This window comes from Melozone crissalis, unplaced genomic scaffold (assembly GCF_028551555.1).
Source record: "Melozone crissalis strain CALT ecotype California unplaced genomic scaffold, PUWL_Pcris_2 ptg000061l_1, whole genome shotgun sequence".
Lineage (NCBI taxonomy): Eukaryota > Metazoa > Chordata > Aves > Passeriformes > Passerellidae > Melozone > Melozone crissalis.
In genome coordinates, this window is record NW_026535839.1 from 9,699,704 (window position 1) to 9,718,072 (window position 18,369).

General features: G+C 51.2%; 1 protein-coding gene across 3 annotated transcripts in view; it reads right to left on the minus strand.

Annotated features, from left to right (window-relative positions):
• The window catches only part of TCF7 (transcription factor 7), a 70,270-nt gene that overhangs the window by 9,663 nt on the left and 42,238 nt on the right, over nucleotides 1-18,369 (minus strand). For all 3 annotated transcript variants that reach the window (XM_054288076.1, XM_054288075.1, XM_054288078.1), the window contains exons 4-6: nucleotides 9,593-9,725; nucleotides 6,551-6,641; nucleotides 76-186 (exon numbers count right to left, since the gene is read on the minus strand). In XM_054288076.1, coding sequence (XP_054144051.1) covers nucleotides 76-186; nucleotides 6,551-6,641; nucleotides 9,593-9,725 — 335 coding nt within the window. The remainder of the gene's footprint in view (nucleotides 1-75; nucleotides 187-6,550; nucleotides 6,642-9,592; nucleotides 9,726-18,369) is intronic.

Genomic DNA, 18,369 nt, shown 5'->3' on the forward strand with positions numbered 1-18,369 from the left:
TGTGTGAGAACTGAGAGTGACAGATGAAATGGGAGTTGAGGAGCTGCTGCTGCTGAGCCAGCACTTCCCACTCACATGTTTCTGTCGTAGTGCTCCATCTCTTGCTTGCCAGAGTGGGGCACGATGGCGGGGTGCGGGATGCCGGTGGTGTGCATGCCAGAGCCCAGCATCAGAGGGTGAGTGAACCTGCAACAGAGAGCAGGTGAGCTGTGCCAGGGGGCTGCAACAGAGCAGGTGAGCTGTGCCAGAGGGCTACAACAGAGAGGGGGTGAGCTGTGCCAGGAGGGCTGTGCCGGGCTGAGACATGGGCATCTCTCGGGGTGCTGGGCAGCCAGGGCATCCCTGAAAGTGCCAGGCAGCCAGGGCATCCCTCGGAGCACCAGGCAGCCAGGGCATCTCTCAGAGTGCCAGGGCATCCCTCAGGCAGGCAGGTTGTCCCTCGGAGCGCGCTCTGACGCGGCGAAGCACACGGAAAGCGAGGACATGGAAAGCACACAGTGCTGCCTGGCTGGAGGGGGGCAGGCACTGCCCACCACCCCTGGGTCACCCTTATGGCATGGCTGGTCAAGCTGTGGGCACGTGGATGGAAAGGATCCAGTGCCACAGCGATCCCTGCAGCAGGAGCCAGCCTGGCGGAGATCAAGGGTGCTTTCACCCAGCAGTTTCAGCTGCTCAGGTCTCTATTGTTGCACTATCTCATTAGCACTGCAGAAAGGAACAACAAACTCCTTTGGGAGTTTGGGTTTGGATGGGAGAGATTAGGACCACCCCACACCTTTCTTTTAACAGAAATAGACTAAGTCTGAACACGAACCCAACTGCAACTCTAGGAGGTGCACCTTGCCTAAGCAATGCTCTCCATAACGTGGGCTGAGATCATGAGAGGTCTCATTAGCTCTGAGGCTTCATTAGCTCTCTCCCGAGTTCTGGAGGATAAAGCCAGCAAAGTCAGCTTTGCCAAGCTTGCCACTTTATGACTGCAGCTTGAGATGGCAGAATTGCCCATGGGAGATGAACTGTTCATTAGATATGCTGGCACGAAAAGAAAAGCTGTTTAATTTAATCCACCAGCACAGCCTGATCCTTATCTGGCCAGGTGTACTTTCTCGGCTGCAGCAGCAGTGCTGCAAAATCCACCCCAAAATCCTGCAGGCAGGAGCTCAGGGAGGCTGCTGGGGCTCCACAGGGAACCGTTAGCTCCTCTTGCCTTCACTTTTGAGGCTGTGCATGGGTCATACCTCATGAGAAAGGAGGGCTGGCAGCACTCCCTTCCCTCTTCTGCAAGGCTAAGGGGCTGCATGGATCAAGGCATGCATGGATCAAGTGTTGTACGGATCGAGGGTTGCATAGATTCAGGTTTCTGCGTGGCTAAGGGCTCACCTAGCAAGGGTTTGCATGGTTTTCCTGTGGGACATCTCCACTAACAGCCCTTCAGGACAACATGAAGCAGAAGCAGAAGCTGATATGGCCCTGGTGAACCTATGGGACCAGGAGGGCTTTGCCCAGCAGCACGCCTGGAAGAGCTGGGCTCAGTGATTCCCATCCACAGGGGATGCATTTTGCTCACCCAAAGGCAGAAGCTGTGTTTGTATCTCACAGAAATGACTTGTTCTGATAGGAGGGCAGCAAATCACTGCCCCCTCCTGTCCTGCTTTTAAAGCTAAGACTAGGTAAACCAGATCCATCTCTGCAGAGCAAAGCGCTGGTGGCAGCAGGGACACATTCAGGGTTAGTGACACGGAGCAAAGTCCTGAGCCATGGATTCCACCCCATTTCCCAGTGCTGAGCTGAAAGCTGGAGTTTTTGACTCTCTTTAGAGCTCTGCTGAATAAAACCCAACCCTTGTGCATCCTTCATCCTCAATACTCCCCTGAGCACCCCTTGGACCAGACACTGCCTAAAAGCGCCTTCTGTCCCCGTGGCTGCCCTGGGAGGGTGTGTGGCTGTCCCTGGGTGGCTGTGGTCTGCTGCAAGCTCCTGCTGCACAAACTGCAAGCTGCACGACCAGCTGAGCTGCCCTGTCTGCCACAGCTGATACTCACCTGGAGAAAGAAGCCCCAGCAGAAAGCGCTGACGAGTACGGCTGTCTAAATCCACATGACGGGAGCGGATAGACAGACTGGCTCTGCCTGGGATCAGGAAGAAAGAGTCTATAAAGCATCCACAGCCACGGGGTGTTTCCTAAAGATACCCTTTGCTAACGGGTTCAGAGCACTGATGCTCCTGGCTGGGTGGATGGACACTCAGTGTCCCTTAGGCTTGAGGGGCAGTGTGGGCTTTGGGGGTTATTTTGAGAGAACCTGGGCCTTCCTACAAAGGATCCAGTTCTGAACCCCTCTGCCCCTGGTACTGACTAATGCTGCAGCTCTGAGTTTACCTGGTAACAATGCAAAGTGCAGAGGCATGCTGAAAAATCAGGAGATGTTGCTATTGTACAGAAGAAGTTGCTCAAAAGAGCACAGTGTGACAAAAAAAAAAAAAAAAGAAAAAGAAAATTAAAGCCTGCTCAGATTCTTTATATGGTGCATAAGAAGCTGTACCAGGAGGATAAATATAAGTAAAAATTCCTTACTGTGCAGTGACCAAGCACTGGAGGATGTGGGACCTCCCTCACTGAAGATATCTCAGGATTGCCTGGATGCAATCCTGTGCCATGTGCTCTGGAACAACTCTGCTTGAGCAGGGAGGCTGGGCCAGGTCACCCACTGTGGTCACTTCCAACTTCATTTACTCTGTGATGCTGTGATGCCCCAAGCACAGGAGACTCCTGGAGCCTGGAGAGGAGGTGGCTACCCTGCCTTTGTGCTTCAGGAATGCTCTGATTTCCTCAGCACACCCTTTTAAGGACACCCATCAGTTTTAAAGAAGCCAAAATCTCAGTCCTGCATTCTTTTTGAAAGCTGTTTCATACTGGGGACCAGACATGTATCAGACCTGCGGCTGGAAATTATTTTTGAGATAGTAAAATAACTATGCAGGAAGTTCCTTGTTGTTCCCAGCAAGGGAACCCCCGCATTTTCATATGGAAATAGCTCAAAAATACCTTGGATTGTTCTGCAAACCTGCCAAAAGATGCTTCTAGCCTAAAACTGCACATGGAGATCATAGAATTACAGAATAGTTTAGGCTGGGAGGGAGCTTAAAGCTCATTCCAACCCACCCTGCCATGAGCAGGGACATCTCCCACTAGACCAGGTTGCTCCAAGCCCCATCCCACCTAGCCTTGAACACTTCCAGGGATGGGCACAATGGGGTGCTCACAACTGTGCTGGTACTTATGCTCCTCTAGCCAGGCTGCACAGAGCTGTACCTAAACCCAGGACCACCTATTTTCAGCTCTAATGATGAAAAAAATCCATAAAAAGTCCATTGTCATTAAGTGGGGTGCACTGTGAAGGACCCAAGCTCCTGGATGCCTGGGATTTTTGGGGCTAAAGAGAAGTTTCTGCTCTGAAGAGGAATAATGGCAGCAGGGCAGCAACAGGCCCCTGAGCTGTGCTGGGCAGGAAGGAGCCTCCTGCTCCTGCTGCTGTCTGAAATCCTCCTGGCTGGACTGAAATCTGTGGGATGTGTCTGCAGGAAAGGCAGCCAGGGCTGTTTACACCCTGGCAGGCAGGAGCCCTCTCCGACCCCTCAGATGTCGGGGGTATAAACACACCAACAAACAGCGAGCACCAGGAAACCCAAACAGCCTTTGAAGGTGGAGGCAGCTGCCCCAGGGCCGAGAAAACACTTGGAGCTCATCCAGGAGAGACCTGGGTTACTCCAGGGGCCAGGGTATTGGGATGGGAATGGAGTCAGGCACTCGCAGCTTCATCCAAAGTCCCTCTGACATGAAAATTAAAGCAACTGCAAAATCAGTCCCTGATGGTTGGGAGTGCACGACTGCAGCCCATACCATGGAATTACTGGTCTGGGTTGGAAGGGACCTTAAAGCTCATCTCATTCCAAGCTCCTGACAAGGGCAGGGACACCTTCCACTAGATCCAGCTGCTCCAAGCCCTGTCCAACCTGACCATGAACACCTTCAGGGATGGGGCAGCTGCAATGTCTCTGGGCAACCTGTGCCAGGGCCTCACCACCCTCTGTGTAAAAAACTTCCCAACATCTGATCTAACTTTCCTCTTTTATTTCAAAACTGTTCTCCCTTGTCCTATCTGCCCATATAAAAAGTGCCTCTCCCTCTTTTTTATAAGCTACTTTTAGGTATGGGAAGGGGCTCTGAGGCCTCCCTGGAAACTTCTCCAGGCTGAACAACCCCAGCTCTCTCAGCCTGTTTGCAGAGGATCAGCTGGTGATGGGAGGGTGGCTCAGGAAAGGGCTGTGGGATGCTGGAGGAGAGGCTGCCCTGGCACCACTGAGCTCGGCCCCGGGCACAGGTGAGTGACACGATTTGCAGGTTCCTGGCTGATGTTTACTGCCAGGCTCCCATAAGCAAAACTCACTTGACTGGACTCTTGGAAGCTTTTATCTGACTGTCATCCCAGCTTAATTACAGAGAGAGTGATTGCAGCTCCTCCTCCTGAAGCGCTCGGTGAGAACAAAACCAGTTTGTGCCCAGCTCCTGCCTGCCAGCTTGTGGAGGAAAAGTTGCTTCCCATGTGTGGCTGCCTTGGCCTGGCAGCTCCTTGGTGGCACCAGCACAACCACAGAATCCTGGAATGGTTTGGGTTGGGAGGAACCTTGAAGATCATCCAGTTCCAATGCCCTGCCATGGGCAGGGACACCTTCCTCTAGCCCAGGTTGTTCAAGATCCCATCCAGCCTGGCCTGAACACTTCCAGGGATGGGGCAGCCACAGCTTCTCTGGGATGCATCCCTGGCATGACCATCCCCAGCACACCCATCCCTGGCACACAGCCCCTGGATGCTGCCATGAGCCTGCCAGGCTTCAGTGCTCCTGCACCCACCCACAGCAGTGCTGAGCCTCAGCTGAGCACTGGGCACTCCATGGGGGGGCTGGGGCTCTTCCACACGTTCCAGGCAAGGAAAAGAACGAGCAAAACTCTGTTAGACACACATGCCTCAAGGTGCTGCTCTCTGCATGTCAGGCCCTTTGCTGCTTTACCATATCTGCTCCATTAATGAAGCCATTAATGAAGCCATCTGATGAGGCTGCAGGAGGATGCCAAACCCCACGGATACTGGAGCAGCTCTCAGCCATGAAAGCTCTCTCTACCACCAACTGCCCCACAAAATCTCCATAAAAAACCAGACTGCTCTCCCTTCATGAGCCCAGGGATGTCTGAACAGCACCATCCTAACCCAGGATGGACCTTCCATTTGACAAACAGGCTCCTTTCTCCCCACTCCCACTGTTTCTTTCATGTTACAGCAGAGTCACCCCAGTCCTTGTTTTTCCTGAGGATGAATCACATCATATGAGGAGTTAAATCATCACCCAAGAGTAGCAGATTTAGCACAGAAGGCAAAATGTAATCTCTTTGAAGCCAGACTCTGTATCAAAGGCCTCATTCTCTGTTTCCTTGTGGTTAAATATCTGGAACATGAAATTCATAAACAAAACAAAGCAAAAGCTAACATTTTACTTTGTGCTTTAAGAAGCTTCCCCTTTCCCACTCTGCAATGGGTTCTTGTACCTGAAGCTCTCTGCTGGGCTTTGCCAGAGTTTTATCCACTGGCACTGGGGGAATCTGGCCACTGTCCCTGCACCCTCTCCTCATCCCAGCAACCCTGAATTGCCACCTGCAGCCACCAGTCTCCCTGCCAGCCTCTGCCATGTCCCTACATCATCAGCAGGGATTAAATATTAACCTGAGGAGTGATGATGCCCACATGGCAGCACCTGCCAGACCCGCTCTCTCAGTGTGCTCATGGTCATGGGGACAAAAGCCACTGGCAATGACCACAGAGAACACACTGGTGTATCTTTAACTTGTGTCCCCAGGGCAGGTTTACCAGCAGGCTGTGCTTTGCAGGATGCTCTGCAGGGCTGGCCCATGCAGGGGGTACATTTTGGGAGTGCTCCAGCTCATGGTGTCTCCTTTCCCATGCCAGCTGGGGCAGTGGTTACCAGCTGGCCAGGCTGTGGGTACCAGGGTTGCTTCCTGGCAGGTCTCTGCCATGATGTGCTTTTTCCCTGTGTGTCAGATCCCAAGAAACACCAGGGCCTGGCAGATGGAGCATCCCACGGGATTACTCCATACTGGTGGTGTGCTCAGGGAAAGCACTGTTTGTGCAGAAAAGTCCAGCGAGGGAGAAAATTACCTCCTACTCAAAAAAGAGACTTCTGCTGCGATCAGGAGGGGTGGGTAGGAAGCTCTCTCTGGGTTCCCTAATCCACACAGACAGATGTAAAGCAGGAGGCAGTTTTGGATTGGGCAGGTTGTAACCCCTCTCCAGGGATGCCTCAGCCAGGATGAAACCTTCCGCCTCTCCACGGGTCTGCTCCCACCTCCAGGACAGACAGGGCTGGATTCTCCTCCCTCTTCACACAGCACACAGGAGGGGAGAAGCTGGGGGAGGCCCCGTGGAGGTCACAGGGAGCAGCAGCAGAGGTGGGCTGGCTCAGTGAGCCGTCCCTCACTCACCATCCCATCGACGGCGTGATCTGCCCCACTCCTCCGGGGGGCAGGGGGTAGAAACCAGGGATGTCTGAGGTCTGCGAAGGACGGTGCACTCCTGCAGGAAGGAGAAGGAGAGGAGTTGAACGTGGCACTGCACTCCCTGGGTGACCCTGCTCGCTCCCAGCCCCCTGGCTGCCCCATCTCTGGGCACTTGTGGACAGCCACATGAAATAACCATCTGCAGGGTGGTGTTCCTTCTGTGGGGATGAGGTGGGGCATCCACATTGCTGCAAAATCACAGACATAAGGGGGGGTGGAGGAGACATCTTGCTCTTGCACAAGCATCACAGCTGCTCCATGCCACCCTGAGGCCAAGGAGCTTTGGTAAGGATTTGGCTGACTCCAGGCATCCCTCTGCCTTTCCCAGAGAGCCCACTCAGGTGCTCAGTGGATGGTCAAAGCCATTCCTGTGCTCCCTCTCCATCAGTCATCTGCAGGACCCCCCATGAGCAGCGGGGATGTTCCAGCAGGCATCACTTCCAACTTAATTTTAAGCAATTTGAGTTCAAAACAATTGTTCTGCAGCTCTGTGGGTGCCAAGGAGCTATGGAGGTGGGTATGGTGCCAGCTGGGAATTCACCCTTTGCATGGGGAATCCCTGTGTGATCTTCAAAGCCTCTGGCACAGCAGCATGGCCAGGGGACAGGGCTGCAGCACTGCTCCCTTCCTAACTGGGCTGGAAAACATCCTGTGCTGCCTGGGGCTGTGGGTGGGACTCAGACAACCACGGTGCTGCTGGCAAAGCCAGCCCCCAGCTGACCCCCGGACTGGGAACTGGAGGGGTGCAGGGGCTGAGCTCTGACAGCAGCCCAAGGTAGTGATGGCTGCTACTGAGCCTCAGACAAAAACTGGGAACCGGGATTATCCAGTGGCCATCCTGGATGACAAACACATGGACTAAATTGGTTAGAGTTACAAGCAGTTGCAACTGGATTTTTCTCCTAGGTGTTTAAATGATCCCTTATTAATTAGGAATGATACCAAGTGCATTTTATTAGGAGTCAGCTAAAATAAATATATAACTGACCTGACAGGAATCTTTAACCTAGTACAAGATTTCCTTCCAGTGGGACTCAGTGGCCCATGGAGGGTCAAACAAAACGAGGCCTGCCCAAGGCAGCTGATGGAACGTCCTCAGATCTGCACCCCCAAGAACAGGAGTTGCATAAGCCAGAGCACAAGTTATTCTTGCTGGCCCAGTGGTTGGGCCACCAGCCACTGACTCAGAATTCCTGCTTGTATTTCCTGGTCTGTGTGTCCTTGGGCTACTGTGAGAAACTTTAAAGGGATGCTGGGAGAATGAGTATGAGAGTGCCTCTCAAGCACTTACACTGGGTGGTAGTGGGAGCTGTTTCAGTGATGAAAACACAGATGGGGCACATCCCCATGAACACAGGAGAAAACCCTCACCAGCAGTGCAGGCATGGGGCATGTTGATCACAGCCGCACCACAAAGGCAGGACCCAGCTGAGCATTATGGGCTGAACCTTTCCTTGAATTGCACAAGGTGGGTCTCTGGGACAAACAGACTCCCTGTGTCTGTAGAAGCACAAGACAAATGGGAATGTGGACAGTGCCTGCACTGAGGGCCAGGTGGGCAGCCCAGGGACAGTGTCCAGGAATGACTGACCCACAGCAGAGCTGAATGCTCAGGGACTGCTCCAGTGCCAGCTGTAGCCTCCACAGAGGGGTACAGCCAGCTCTGCCCTTGGGTGAGCAGCTCTTGTACCACTTAAGGTTTCCCAGGCTGACAGTGAGTGCCAGGAGGCAGCTCTGGGAGGGGCAGAGCTCTGCCAGGTGCAGCAAAGGCAGCAAGGGGGAAGGTGTGCTGGGCTACCTTCCTGCACACTTTCCGTCAGACTCAACTCATTACCTGAGCTTTCAGTAGGTTCATTTTGTTCACTCTTTCTATTTTTCTGCTGAGTTTATTATGCTCTGATGGCTGACAAGCAGTGTGCTGCCTGGAAGACAACCAGGATGTGCCTGGGTATCCCTTACACCAGACCTAAACCCCACCATCAGCATCCCTGATGAGTCCAGAGTGTGGCCTCTAGGTTCAGACCAGGGTCCTCCTGCCAAGAGCATCCTCAATAACCCATTGTTTTATCAGTGATGTTAACTTGGTGAAGCTGATGCCTCTGGGACCGTTTGGATCACTCCTGGATGGAGGCTTTTGCCCTCATCACAACAATTGGTTTTGTGCCTCTGTTTTGGCACTGTCCTCCTTCCTGAATGCAGCTTGACAAAAAACTGTCAGGTTTTTTTTGCTTTCCCATGAAATCAAGCCCAGGTTTGTGTAAAAAACTGGGTAATCTGAACAGATGTTCTGCACTAAGGTAAGGTTGAGAAAAGTTTGATTTTACACTCAGTTTGCCAGGAACCCATGAAGAATGATGGAATGATGGACTGGGGTGAATTCCTCAACACATACTTGTATTTATAGTTTATTTTCGAAGGTTTAACCTCAACATACTGTACTTTCCTCTGTAGCCTCATGAGCCAATTGACACAGCCTGGGCTCACACAGGAACACAAAAAGCCAAACCAGGTGCCAACCACATAACATGTGGCTACGGGGACACACATGTCACAGTCCAGTCAACTATCAGACACCAATCCCATTTAGTCAAAATATTTCCTGTTTCAAGCATTTATTTTCTCAAAATGACAACCTGACAGCAGTTTGGGTATGAGTCAAAGGAAAGATTACTTTCCATTTTCTGGTTGACTCTTGTGCATTATCGTGCAGGCTCTGGTGTGATCTCAAGGTGCAGGACAGCTTGTACAGAGAACTGAACACACTCCATCAGCAGGGCTGGCACTTTTGGTATCAAACTGCTCATGGCCAGATCACAAAGCATTGCCAATAAATTAAAAATAACCTTCTCCTGCTAAGCTGACCAAAGGTACTGATTTTTCTCATTGATTTGGGAGCAGGAAGGTGCCAGCCTCACTGGTCTCCAGCTGAGCCCCCTCCCAGCAGAGAGGTCCCAGTGGTGGCCTTACCTTGTTTCTGGTTGATGTCAGCAGGCAGGTGGGGGGAGTGGGAGCCGTGGCTGAAGTGCTCGTTGCTGTAGGGGATGAGCGGGGTGAGCGGGTGCACTCCGTGCGATGGCTGCACCACGGGAACTTTGTTGGACTGCAAGACACAACCATGGACAGGACTCAGAAATCATCAGGATCCACCTGCAAGGACAGCCAGTGCCCTCTGCAGTCCTGCTGTTGCCAGCAAGGCTGGGAATAGCTAAAAACACTACACAAACACTAAGCAAATTACTAAACAAACACTGCAGCATCCTGCAAAAAAACCACCAAAACCTAATCCATAAACTGAGCAGGGAAAACAGCTGGAGATGATTTCTTGGATAAGTGGAAAACAGATCAAACCAGCTTGAAGTTTTCAGAGTTCAGAACTTTTTTTTCCATTCATTGCCAGTATCTTTTACTCCAGGATGAATACTACAAGTTACCCAATGCAAAGCTCTTGTTCTCTGTCCTGGACTATCACAGGGTCTAAATCTGGACTTTCACAGTGAATCCTTCATATTCACTCTGGAAGTCATGTTTAGGTTTTCTTAATCAGGGCTGTCATTCAAGGACAGACACAAGATCACAGAATCATTTCGGCTGGAAAAGACTTTATAGAGATCAAGTCCAGCCACTAACCCAGCACTGCCAAGGCCACCATTAAACACCGACGGTAATGTCTTTGAAAACAGGACATGGTCAGCAGTTAGCCCTTGGGCTGAAATCCCTGTTGGACTGAGCTCCAGTGCTGGATAAGGACCAGAGGGAGCTGAGGTAATGCTGGAGATGCAAAAAATCCAGGAAAAGTAAGCAAATAAAAATCTGTCTCCTCTTGTAGCTGCTCCTGGTTACATGCAGCACGCTGTCAGAGCCCAACACCTTGGAAAATGCCCTTTTTGGTGAACACAACAGGAAGTCCTCCTATGTGTTGGAGAAGAGAGAGGGGAACCTGTTTGGAAGAGCTGCACAGCAGCAAGGAGCACACACAGACACACAGACACACACACTCTGCCTTCTACGCAGCCTCCTCGCCTCGAGCGTCTCGTGCTGTTTCCTACATGCCCAGTTTCGCCCATGGCTGCCTTTAAATCCAAACTGACTTCATCTTGGTGGTGGAATGTTAGGTAGATAAATCCACAAAAGAAACCAGGACTAACAGCACTCCAGAACAGGGTCAGTTTGGGAATGGAGCAGGACAGACAGCTCTCCAGGGGCTAGGAGCTGGACATGCCAGCCAGTTTTCAGCAGTCTCATTGGGATGTCTACAGATGATTTGCTGTGTGACTTTTGACAAGTCATTTAGGATCTCTGGACTTAATTCACTGGTGCCTTCCACTTTGGTAATGATTTGCTCAGGCAGAATGAGCACAAAGCTCTGGCTGGCTTTGGTGAGGGAGGCACAGACAGAGACAGTGGCTCTGATCAACCTATCCTAGACCCATTCTGGCTGCTCCAAGTGCACTGAGAACCCTGGGCAAGTCCTGTGTTTTGCATCCCTGCTCTGAGGAGGAAACCCATGAAGCGGAAAAGCAAACAGACCGATGGAGACGCTGCTTTACATCTGCCTTTCCCACAAAGGTTTGCTCATGCAAATAAAAACCAAGAGGCACGCAGGTTTGCATTTGAGAATGAATGAAAATCCTAATTCCTGGTGCTTAACAGGTGTAGGTTTACTGCATACAGTGGGGTACTGGGAATGTAATCCCCCTTCCCAGCACAAACTGGTGTGGCACATTCCTGTCCTGCAGCAGGGCTATGGCTTATGTGGTTTTCCCATCAAGAGCAGCACTGGGCTGGTTCCTGCTTAGTTAAACACATGTTTGGAGCTCTGAGCTCTTTCTATTCTCAGCCATGAAATGAGATGAAGAAGAGCTTTTCAGTGATATTTCTAAAATTAGCTATGGTTTAGCTTATTTAAGAGCCACAAAGCCTAAATGAGGGATATGCAGTTCTACGTGTACATTCTAACAAGACACTGGAGCAGAACAATCTCAGTGTTGAGCTGTTTTGAAAACCTCAACTCAAGCATTTCTTCTGTTCAAAGTAGGGCAGATCTTTCTTTCCCATTTGCCTCATGCCTGATCCAAAGCACAGCACCATTCAGCAGCCAGCCTGGCTGACTGATGACTGTGAACAGCTTTCAGAGCAATGGCAGGAGACAAGGGATTGGAAGGTTTGATTTTTAAGGTCCCTTCCCACTCAAACCATTCTGAGATTCAACAGTCCAGGGGTAACCTGGTGGTACAACAAGACTTGCAGCTCAATTATTCAGTTTTTCCATCAGTTCAGATGGCAAACAACATGCTGCACCAGTAAGGAGAGCTGCATTCCCCATGACCCTTCTACATTTCCCCCTGCCTCACTCAAAAACTTCTCTACTCTCTAAAGCCATAAAGATCTGGTGGAGAAGGATGGCCAGCAAGGAGACAAAAATTTCTGCAAGGGGCTATTTATCCCCCTATCCACATCCTCCATTAGGGAGTTTGTTACAAGAACCCATCTCCCAAAATTAAGGGAAAAAGGAAATGCTGCACAAAAATGTGGAGAAATAGAGAAAAACTCCATGTTGATCCTGGTTCAAAGACTGCAGCTGCCAATGATTGTGGCCCATGGCCAGGACTGCAGCTCCTGGTCTCCCCCAGCTGCACTGTGAAACCATACCTGGCTTACAGAAATCCACATGCCAGAGAAACAGGATCAATTCCCCATTTTTTGCAAGGTCTAGATTGTGTTCCTGCAAATCAGCTGCAGCATGTGAACATTGAAGAGGCTTTTCAAAGCCAGAACTTAGCAACTGACGATGTTTCATGCCATAAAGCTGCCCTGATGTAAATGTTTTCTCCCAGGAGGACTGAAGTGACACAGGGCAGTGGTTTGGTGCTCCCTCAGAAGGTCCCCTGGGAGGACAGTGGGTGCTGCTGCTCAGGACATCACAGGGGCTGTGCTGTGGTTTGGTAAAGCATCTCATTTTGTCTCTTGGGTTTCAACACAGCCCAGAGCTGCAGTGACAGAGCTGCTCGCTACCCAACCACCAAAAATAACGCTGCTGGTGCCAAACATCATGGCCCCAACACCAATGTGTCACCTCTTGTCCTTCAGCAGCCATGGGGGGACCTGAAGGGGCTCCAATGACAGCTTTGCCTCACCTCTTCCAGCACAGCCCCTTGAGGACAGGTTGGGGAATGATCTGTGCAGCCATGGCCTTGTACAGAAATGAGGAGACACATTTACAGCAACTGCAGAATGGCATTTCCAGAAGGGATGGAGCAGCAGGATGGGGTTTGCAAGCCTGAAGGGCTTTTCCCCCTCTCTCAAATTTGCTAAATTGCAGCTCTGCTGAGTGCTCAGCTCCCATGTGAGCACTGCCCCCTCCTCCTCTGTGTGCTGAGCCAGGCACTGATGCTGCAGTGCATCCCCCTCCCAGCACCAACCATCCCACCAACCTCCCTGAAAATGACTGAAAAACCCAATGCTATGAGGGAAGAAGATCCCTCCTTGAAGCCAAGATGTGACTTTAATAATCAGAGGTAATTGGAGGAGCAAAGAGAAAAGACAGTAGCTTTAATTATGAAGAGAGATTAACTGTTGGCAAGGCAAAATTAGATCTCCCCAGTCAAGCCTGGGTGGGTGATTGTGATGGGATCTCAAGGCCAGACAGAAAACTCTCTGTCCTCTGAGCACATGCAAACCCAGTGGATATTGCATAGAAGGATCACCCTCACCACTGGGGTTTCAGTGTATTTGGGCTCCAAGGAGCCTGATCAGGCTCAACATCCTTTGCCTTTGCTCCCAATCTCCATCACACATGCTCTGGCCACAGGAAGCAGTGGGGTTATACAAGCTGCTGGGATGCTGCTGGGTTGATCAGAACTATCAATGATTTTCATCAAAATGTGGGATTTTCACTAGAGAATGGTATGAGATTATAATCAAACATTTTCTGGAAAGCACCTTGTGTTAGCAAGTATTTTAATTAATGTTTTAGAGACTTATCTATTTAGTCATGACATGCTAAAAATGAGTAGTTTTACTTTGCTGGTTTGATGGAGAATTTTTCTGTTAAACTTTAAAGCTAACCTTAAAAAAATGTAGCATAGAAGGCCAAAACTCAAAATTTGAGTGAAATGATCAAACTAAAAAATTTCCATGGCTGATAAAACTCTTTGACTTTTAAACTCTGAAAATATTGTAGGAAAAAAAAAACATTTTTTTTTCTTTTTTTTTTTGCTTGGATCAGTTTAGGAAAAGAAGCAAATGGAAAAAAAAGAGGATGTTTTGTAACCTGTGAGAAGTATTCCTTGCTACAACTGAACACAGCTGTTAAAAGCAGAGGTGGTCACACCACACTGCCTGGGGGTTGCTGAGGATCCCAACATCCCACCAGTGCTGGGCTCCACTGCTGCTTTTATGGATGGGAATGACTTTAAGTAATTTTCTAGCAGAAAACAATTCAGAACTAAAATAAAGCAGTTTAACTCTACTGCCCCTTCCAATAGTGAAAAATGTTAAATTTCATACTGTAAAATTTCCTTTGGGGATGTGACTTCAAGGGGTGCTGTGCTCCCCAAGGAGGATACCAGAGTGCTGCCTGCCTTGCACAAACCACAGCTCCCAGAACATCAGCCAACATCCCAAGAGCTCAAACTGCTGGAAAACCCTGCACTGGGGGAGCCACTGTCCATCCATGGGTGCAGAGGAGCCTGCAGGGAGAGGAAGGTCCCACAACCCCTTTGTGACCCTTGGAGCTGGTGGCCCATGACCCTGGCTGTGCTGAGGAAGGCTGGAGCAGGCTGCAGGGAGCAGGAGCAGCAGGAGCAGCAGGAGCTGGTGGCCAGGGTGAGCGCTGTGGTTTCCAGCCTCGCTGGGGAGCCGAGCCGCAGTCAAGTGAAATTACTCACATCACTTTCAAATTTTCCCACGTTGCCAGCCCCAAAGACAGAGAAATGAAGAGCTGTGGGCCAGCCCAGAAGTGGCCTGTGTGTAGCAAAGGGCCTGGCCAAGGGAAGGGAGATGGGGCTGGCAGCTGTGCCATGCTGGTGGCCACCATCACCATGGCAGAGGGGGGTTTTGGCAGTCCCAGAGACCTGTGTGTCACTGGCTGAGCTCTGTGTCTGGCTGCTGGGGGTGTCCCCCAAGGCTGTTCTCAGCTCAGATGTCAGGCTGAGCTCTGAGCAGGTCCCTGGGCTCCCTTGCCCTGTGTGGGTGCCTGGGTGCAGCACAGGAGCTGCAGGCTGCAGTCCAGCCCCGAGTTGCCCCATCCGTGTTTGCTTTGACATCACTTCTCAGAGAGAGTGAGATGAGTCGATGTGCTGGCTGTGAAAAACAAAACCTACCAAGGTTTGCTGCTGCTGATTCAATGAGGAATTAATTCCTCTTCACTGCAAAATTAGTCACCGTGCCACAGAAAGAGGTATAAGGTCAGGCAGGCTGCACCAAGCGTGCACTGCTGCTGGGGAAGCTACCTGTGACCACGGGCACTGTGCCTTTTGCTCTTTATCCTCCACTCAACCCAAATTAGCAAATCATCAGAGATATATCAGGGACATGAGTCCAGCTTGGATGAGGCCCTGGGCAGCCTGGTCCAGCGGAAGGTGTCTCTGCCCATGGCAGGTGGGTTAGAACTGGATGATCTCTAAGGTTCCTTCCAACCCAAACCACCCTGTGACTGATGATTAAGGACATTATTTGGCACATCCCACAGCACCAGATGCCAGGAGGGCTTCCAGGGGAACTCTCTCACCTGGGGCACTGGGGACCCGGAGCCCATGACTCAAAGCCAGCTCTGCACATTCTAAGTCCTGGTAACACCTCCAGGCTCAGGGCCCCAGACCGTCAGCAGACACCTTGGCCCCTCGTGTCCCCGTGGTGCTACAGCAGGAGATGCTGTGATGAAATCCCCTCCAGGACACACTGCAAGCCATTTGTGGCACTGGCTGTAATGAAATCCCCTCCAGGACACACTGCAAGCCATTTGTGGCACTGGCTGTGATGGAAGATCCCCTCAAGACACACTACAGCCAGTTTGTGACGCTGGCTGTGATCACAGATCCCCCCAGGACCCACTGCAGGCTGTTTGTGGCACTGGCTGTGATCAGAGATCCCCCCAGGACCCACTGCAGGCCCTTTGTGGCACTGGCTGTGATGAAGGATCCCCCCAGGACCCACTGCAGGCCCTTTGTGGCACTGGCTGTGATCAGAGATCCCTCAGGACCCACTGCAGGCCCTTTGTGGCACTGGCTATGATCAGAGATCCCCCCAGGACCCACTGCAGGCTGTTTGTGGCACTGGCTGTGATCAGAGATCCCTCAGGACCCACTGCAGGCTGTTTGTGGCACTGGCTGTGATGGAAGATCCCCTCAAGACACACTACAGCCAGTTTGTGACGCTGGCTGTGATCACAGATCCCCCCCAGGACCCACTGCAGGCTGTTTGTAGCACTGGCTGTGATGAAGGATCCCCTCAGGACCCACTGCAGGCTGTTAATGGCACTGGCTGTGATGAAGGATCCCCTCAGGACCCACTGCAGGCCCTTTGTGGCGCTGGCTGTGATCAGAGATCCCCTCAGGACCCACTGCAGGCTGTTAATGGCACTGGCTGTGATGAAGGATCCCCTCAGGACCCACTGCAGGCTGTTAATGGCACTGGCTGTGATGAAGGATCCCCTCAGGACCCACTGAAGGCTGTTAATGGCACTGGCTGTGATGAAGGATCCCCTCAGGACCCACTGCAGGCTGTTTGTGGCGCTGGCTGTGATCAGAGATCCCCTCAGGACCCACTGCAGGCTGTTAATGGCACTGGCTGTGATGAAGGATCCCCTCAGGACCCACTGCAGGCCCTTTGTGGCGCTGGCTGTGATCAGAGATCCCCTCAGGACCCACTGCAGGCCCTTTGTGGCACTGGCTGTGATCAGAGATCCCCTCAGGACCCACTGCAGGCCCTTTGTGGCGCTGGCTGTGATCAGAGATCCCCTCAGGACCCACTGCAGGCCCTTTGTGGCGCTGGCTGCACGCGCCGGGCCCAGAGCCCCCACAGCCCACAGGCAAAGGCAGCACTGACTCATTTCTCAGCTCAGCACACTTTTTTCTCTTTTCTCACTTTTGCTGCAGTCCCAGCGCCCCAGCCCGCTGCCGCAGAGGAAACAGGGAAAGTTAAAGCCACCCATGCTCAGGCACTGCCCTCACCCAGCCCTGCACCCCTCCAGCAGTGACACATTTTGGCTGCAGCAGCAGCAGCAGCATCTTCCTGGCCACTGACCAGATCAACCAGCTTGGCTGTGGCACAGAGAGATGAATGTGGTTCTTATCCTCAGCACAACCAAGGGTTCCTCCAGAGACCTCACCCCCAAGACCAGAAGAGTCCCACCGCTGTGTGCACCCCACCTCTGGCTGGCCCTGACATGCTTATGAGCAGCAGTCAGATGGAGGGGAAAGGAATAATTCCCAGTTATTAATTCATGCATCAATTCTGCATATGAATTGCAACAAGGAGCTGGTTGGTTTAAGAGACATATCACACATACAGGCAAATGTTGTCTTGGCTCAGGTTTTCATGCAAACATTGCCCTCGCTCTGGTTTTTACACCTGCACTCTACGTTTTGTGGTTGATGGAGCATTAATTCTCTCAATTCCTCCCTTTCTCCCTGATTTCTTTCAGGTTCTTTAAAATCCAGCTCTGCTTTGTAAATGCTGATGAGGCACCTGCGTTGCCCTGATCATCTTTGCACATTCCAGGGGATGTGCTTGTCTCAGTGGCCAAACTCATCTCCCTTGATCCTGATTCCCTTGTGAGTGGGATGTGCATCAGAGAACAACTTCCCTGGCATTTCACACCTTCTGTGTCCCAGCTCTCAGAGGGGTGACCAAGTTTCAGACAGGTTGGGGACAAATCACAGAATCACAGAACAGTTTGGCTTGGAAAGGACCTTAAAGATAATACAGTTACAACTCCCTGCCACAGGCAAATAGACACCACCCACTAGCCCATGCTGCTCAGGGCCCCATCCAACCTGCCCTTGAACACTTACAGCAATGGGGGAAATACAGGGAAAGAACTTTAAAACCTTCCAAAATTTCTCAGTGCTGCTGCTGGTTTCTGGTTTTAAGCAATAATGGTTATTATTTTTCAGTCAAACTCTGCAGGGGAAATAAGCTGAGTTTTTCACCATTTACGGGCACAGGAAGAGCTGTTTCACTTCTCAAGTATTTATCTTCTAAGAGAAAGATGTAGGTGGTTCTTCCTGAAAATTTAAAAATTAAAAAAGGCATGGAAAAATAAAGATGAAAAGTCCCTCTCAGAGGTTGCTCTCTTAGGGTGACAGAGGACAAGTGTGGAGGCAGCTACACCACATACCAGAGAGGTGGAAGCCTCAAAAAAATGAAATTTAGACATCACTACACAATGTTTACACTTTCACTCAGCAGAACAGTCACCCCACTTCAGATGCCTCCTCAAACCTGCAGAAAATGTCCCCATGCAATTCTTGCCTTGCTTGGGAAATGCTCCTGCTGTGATGTTCAAAGCATCTGCTCAGGAGGGAATAGCAACACCCCTCCAGTCCCAGTGTGGCAGAGCCACAAAAGGCAGAGGTGCCATTTGGCTTCATGGAACCAAAATGCTGGGGCAATATAACCCAGAGGCTGCACTGCAGCACCAAACCCCTGCTATTGCCCAAAAATTGCCCAAAAAACAGAGCAATTTCATTCTGGGGCTGCATCAACCCCCAGCTTGTTCTGAAACATCCATCCCTGGTTATTGG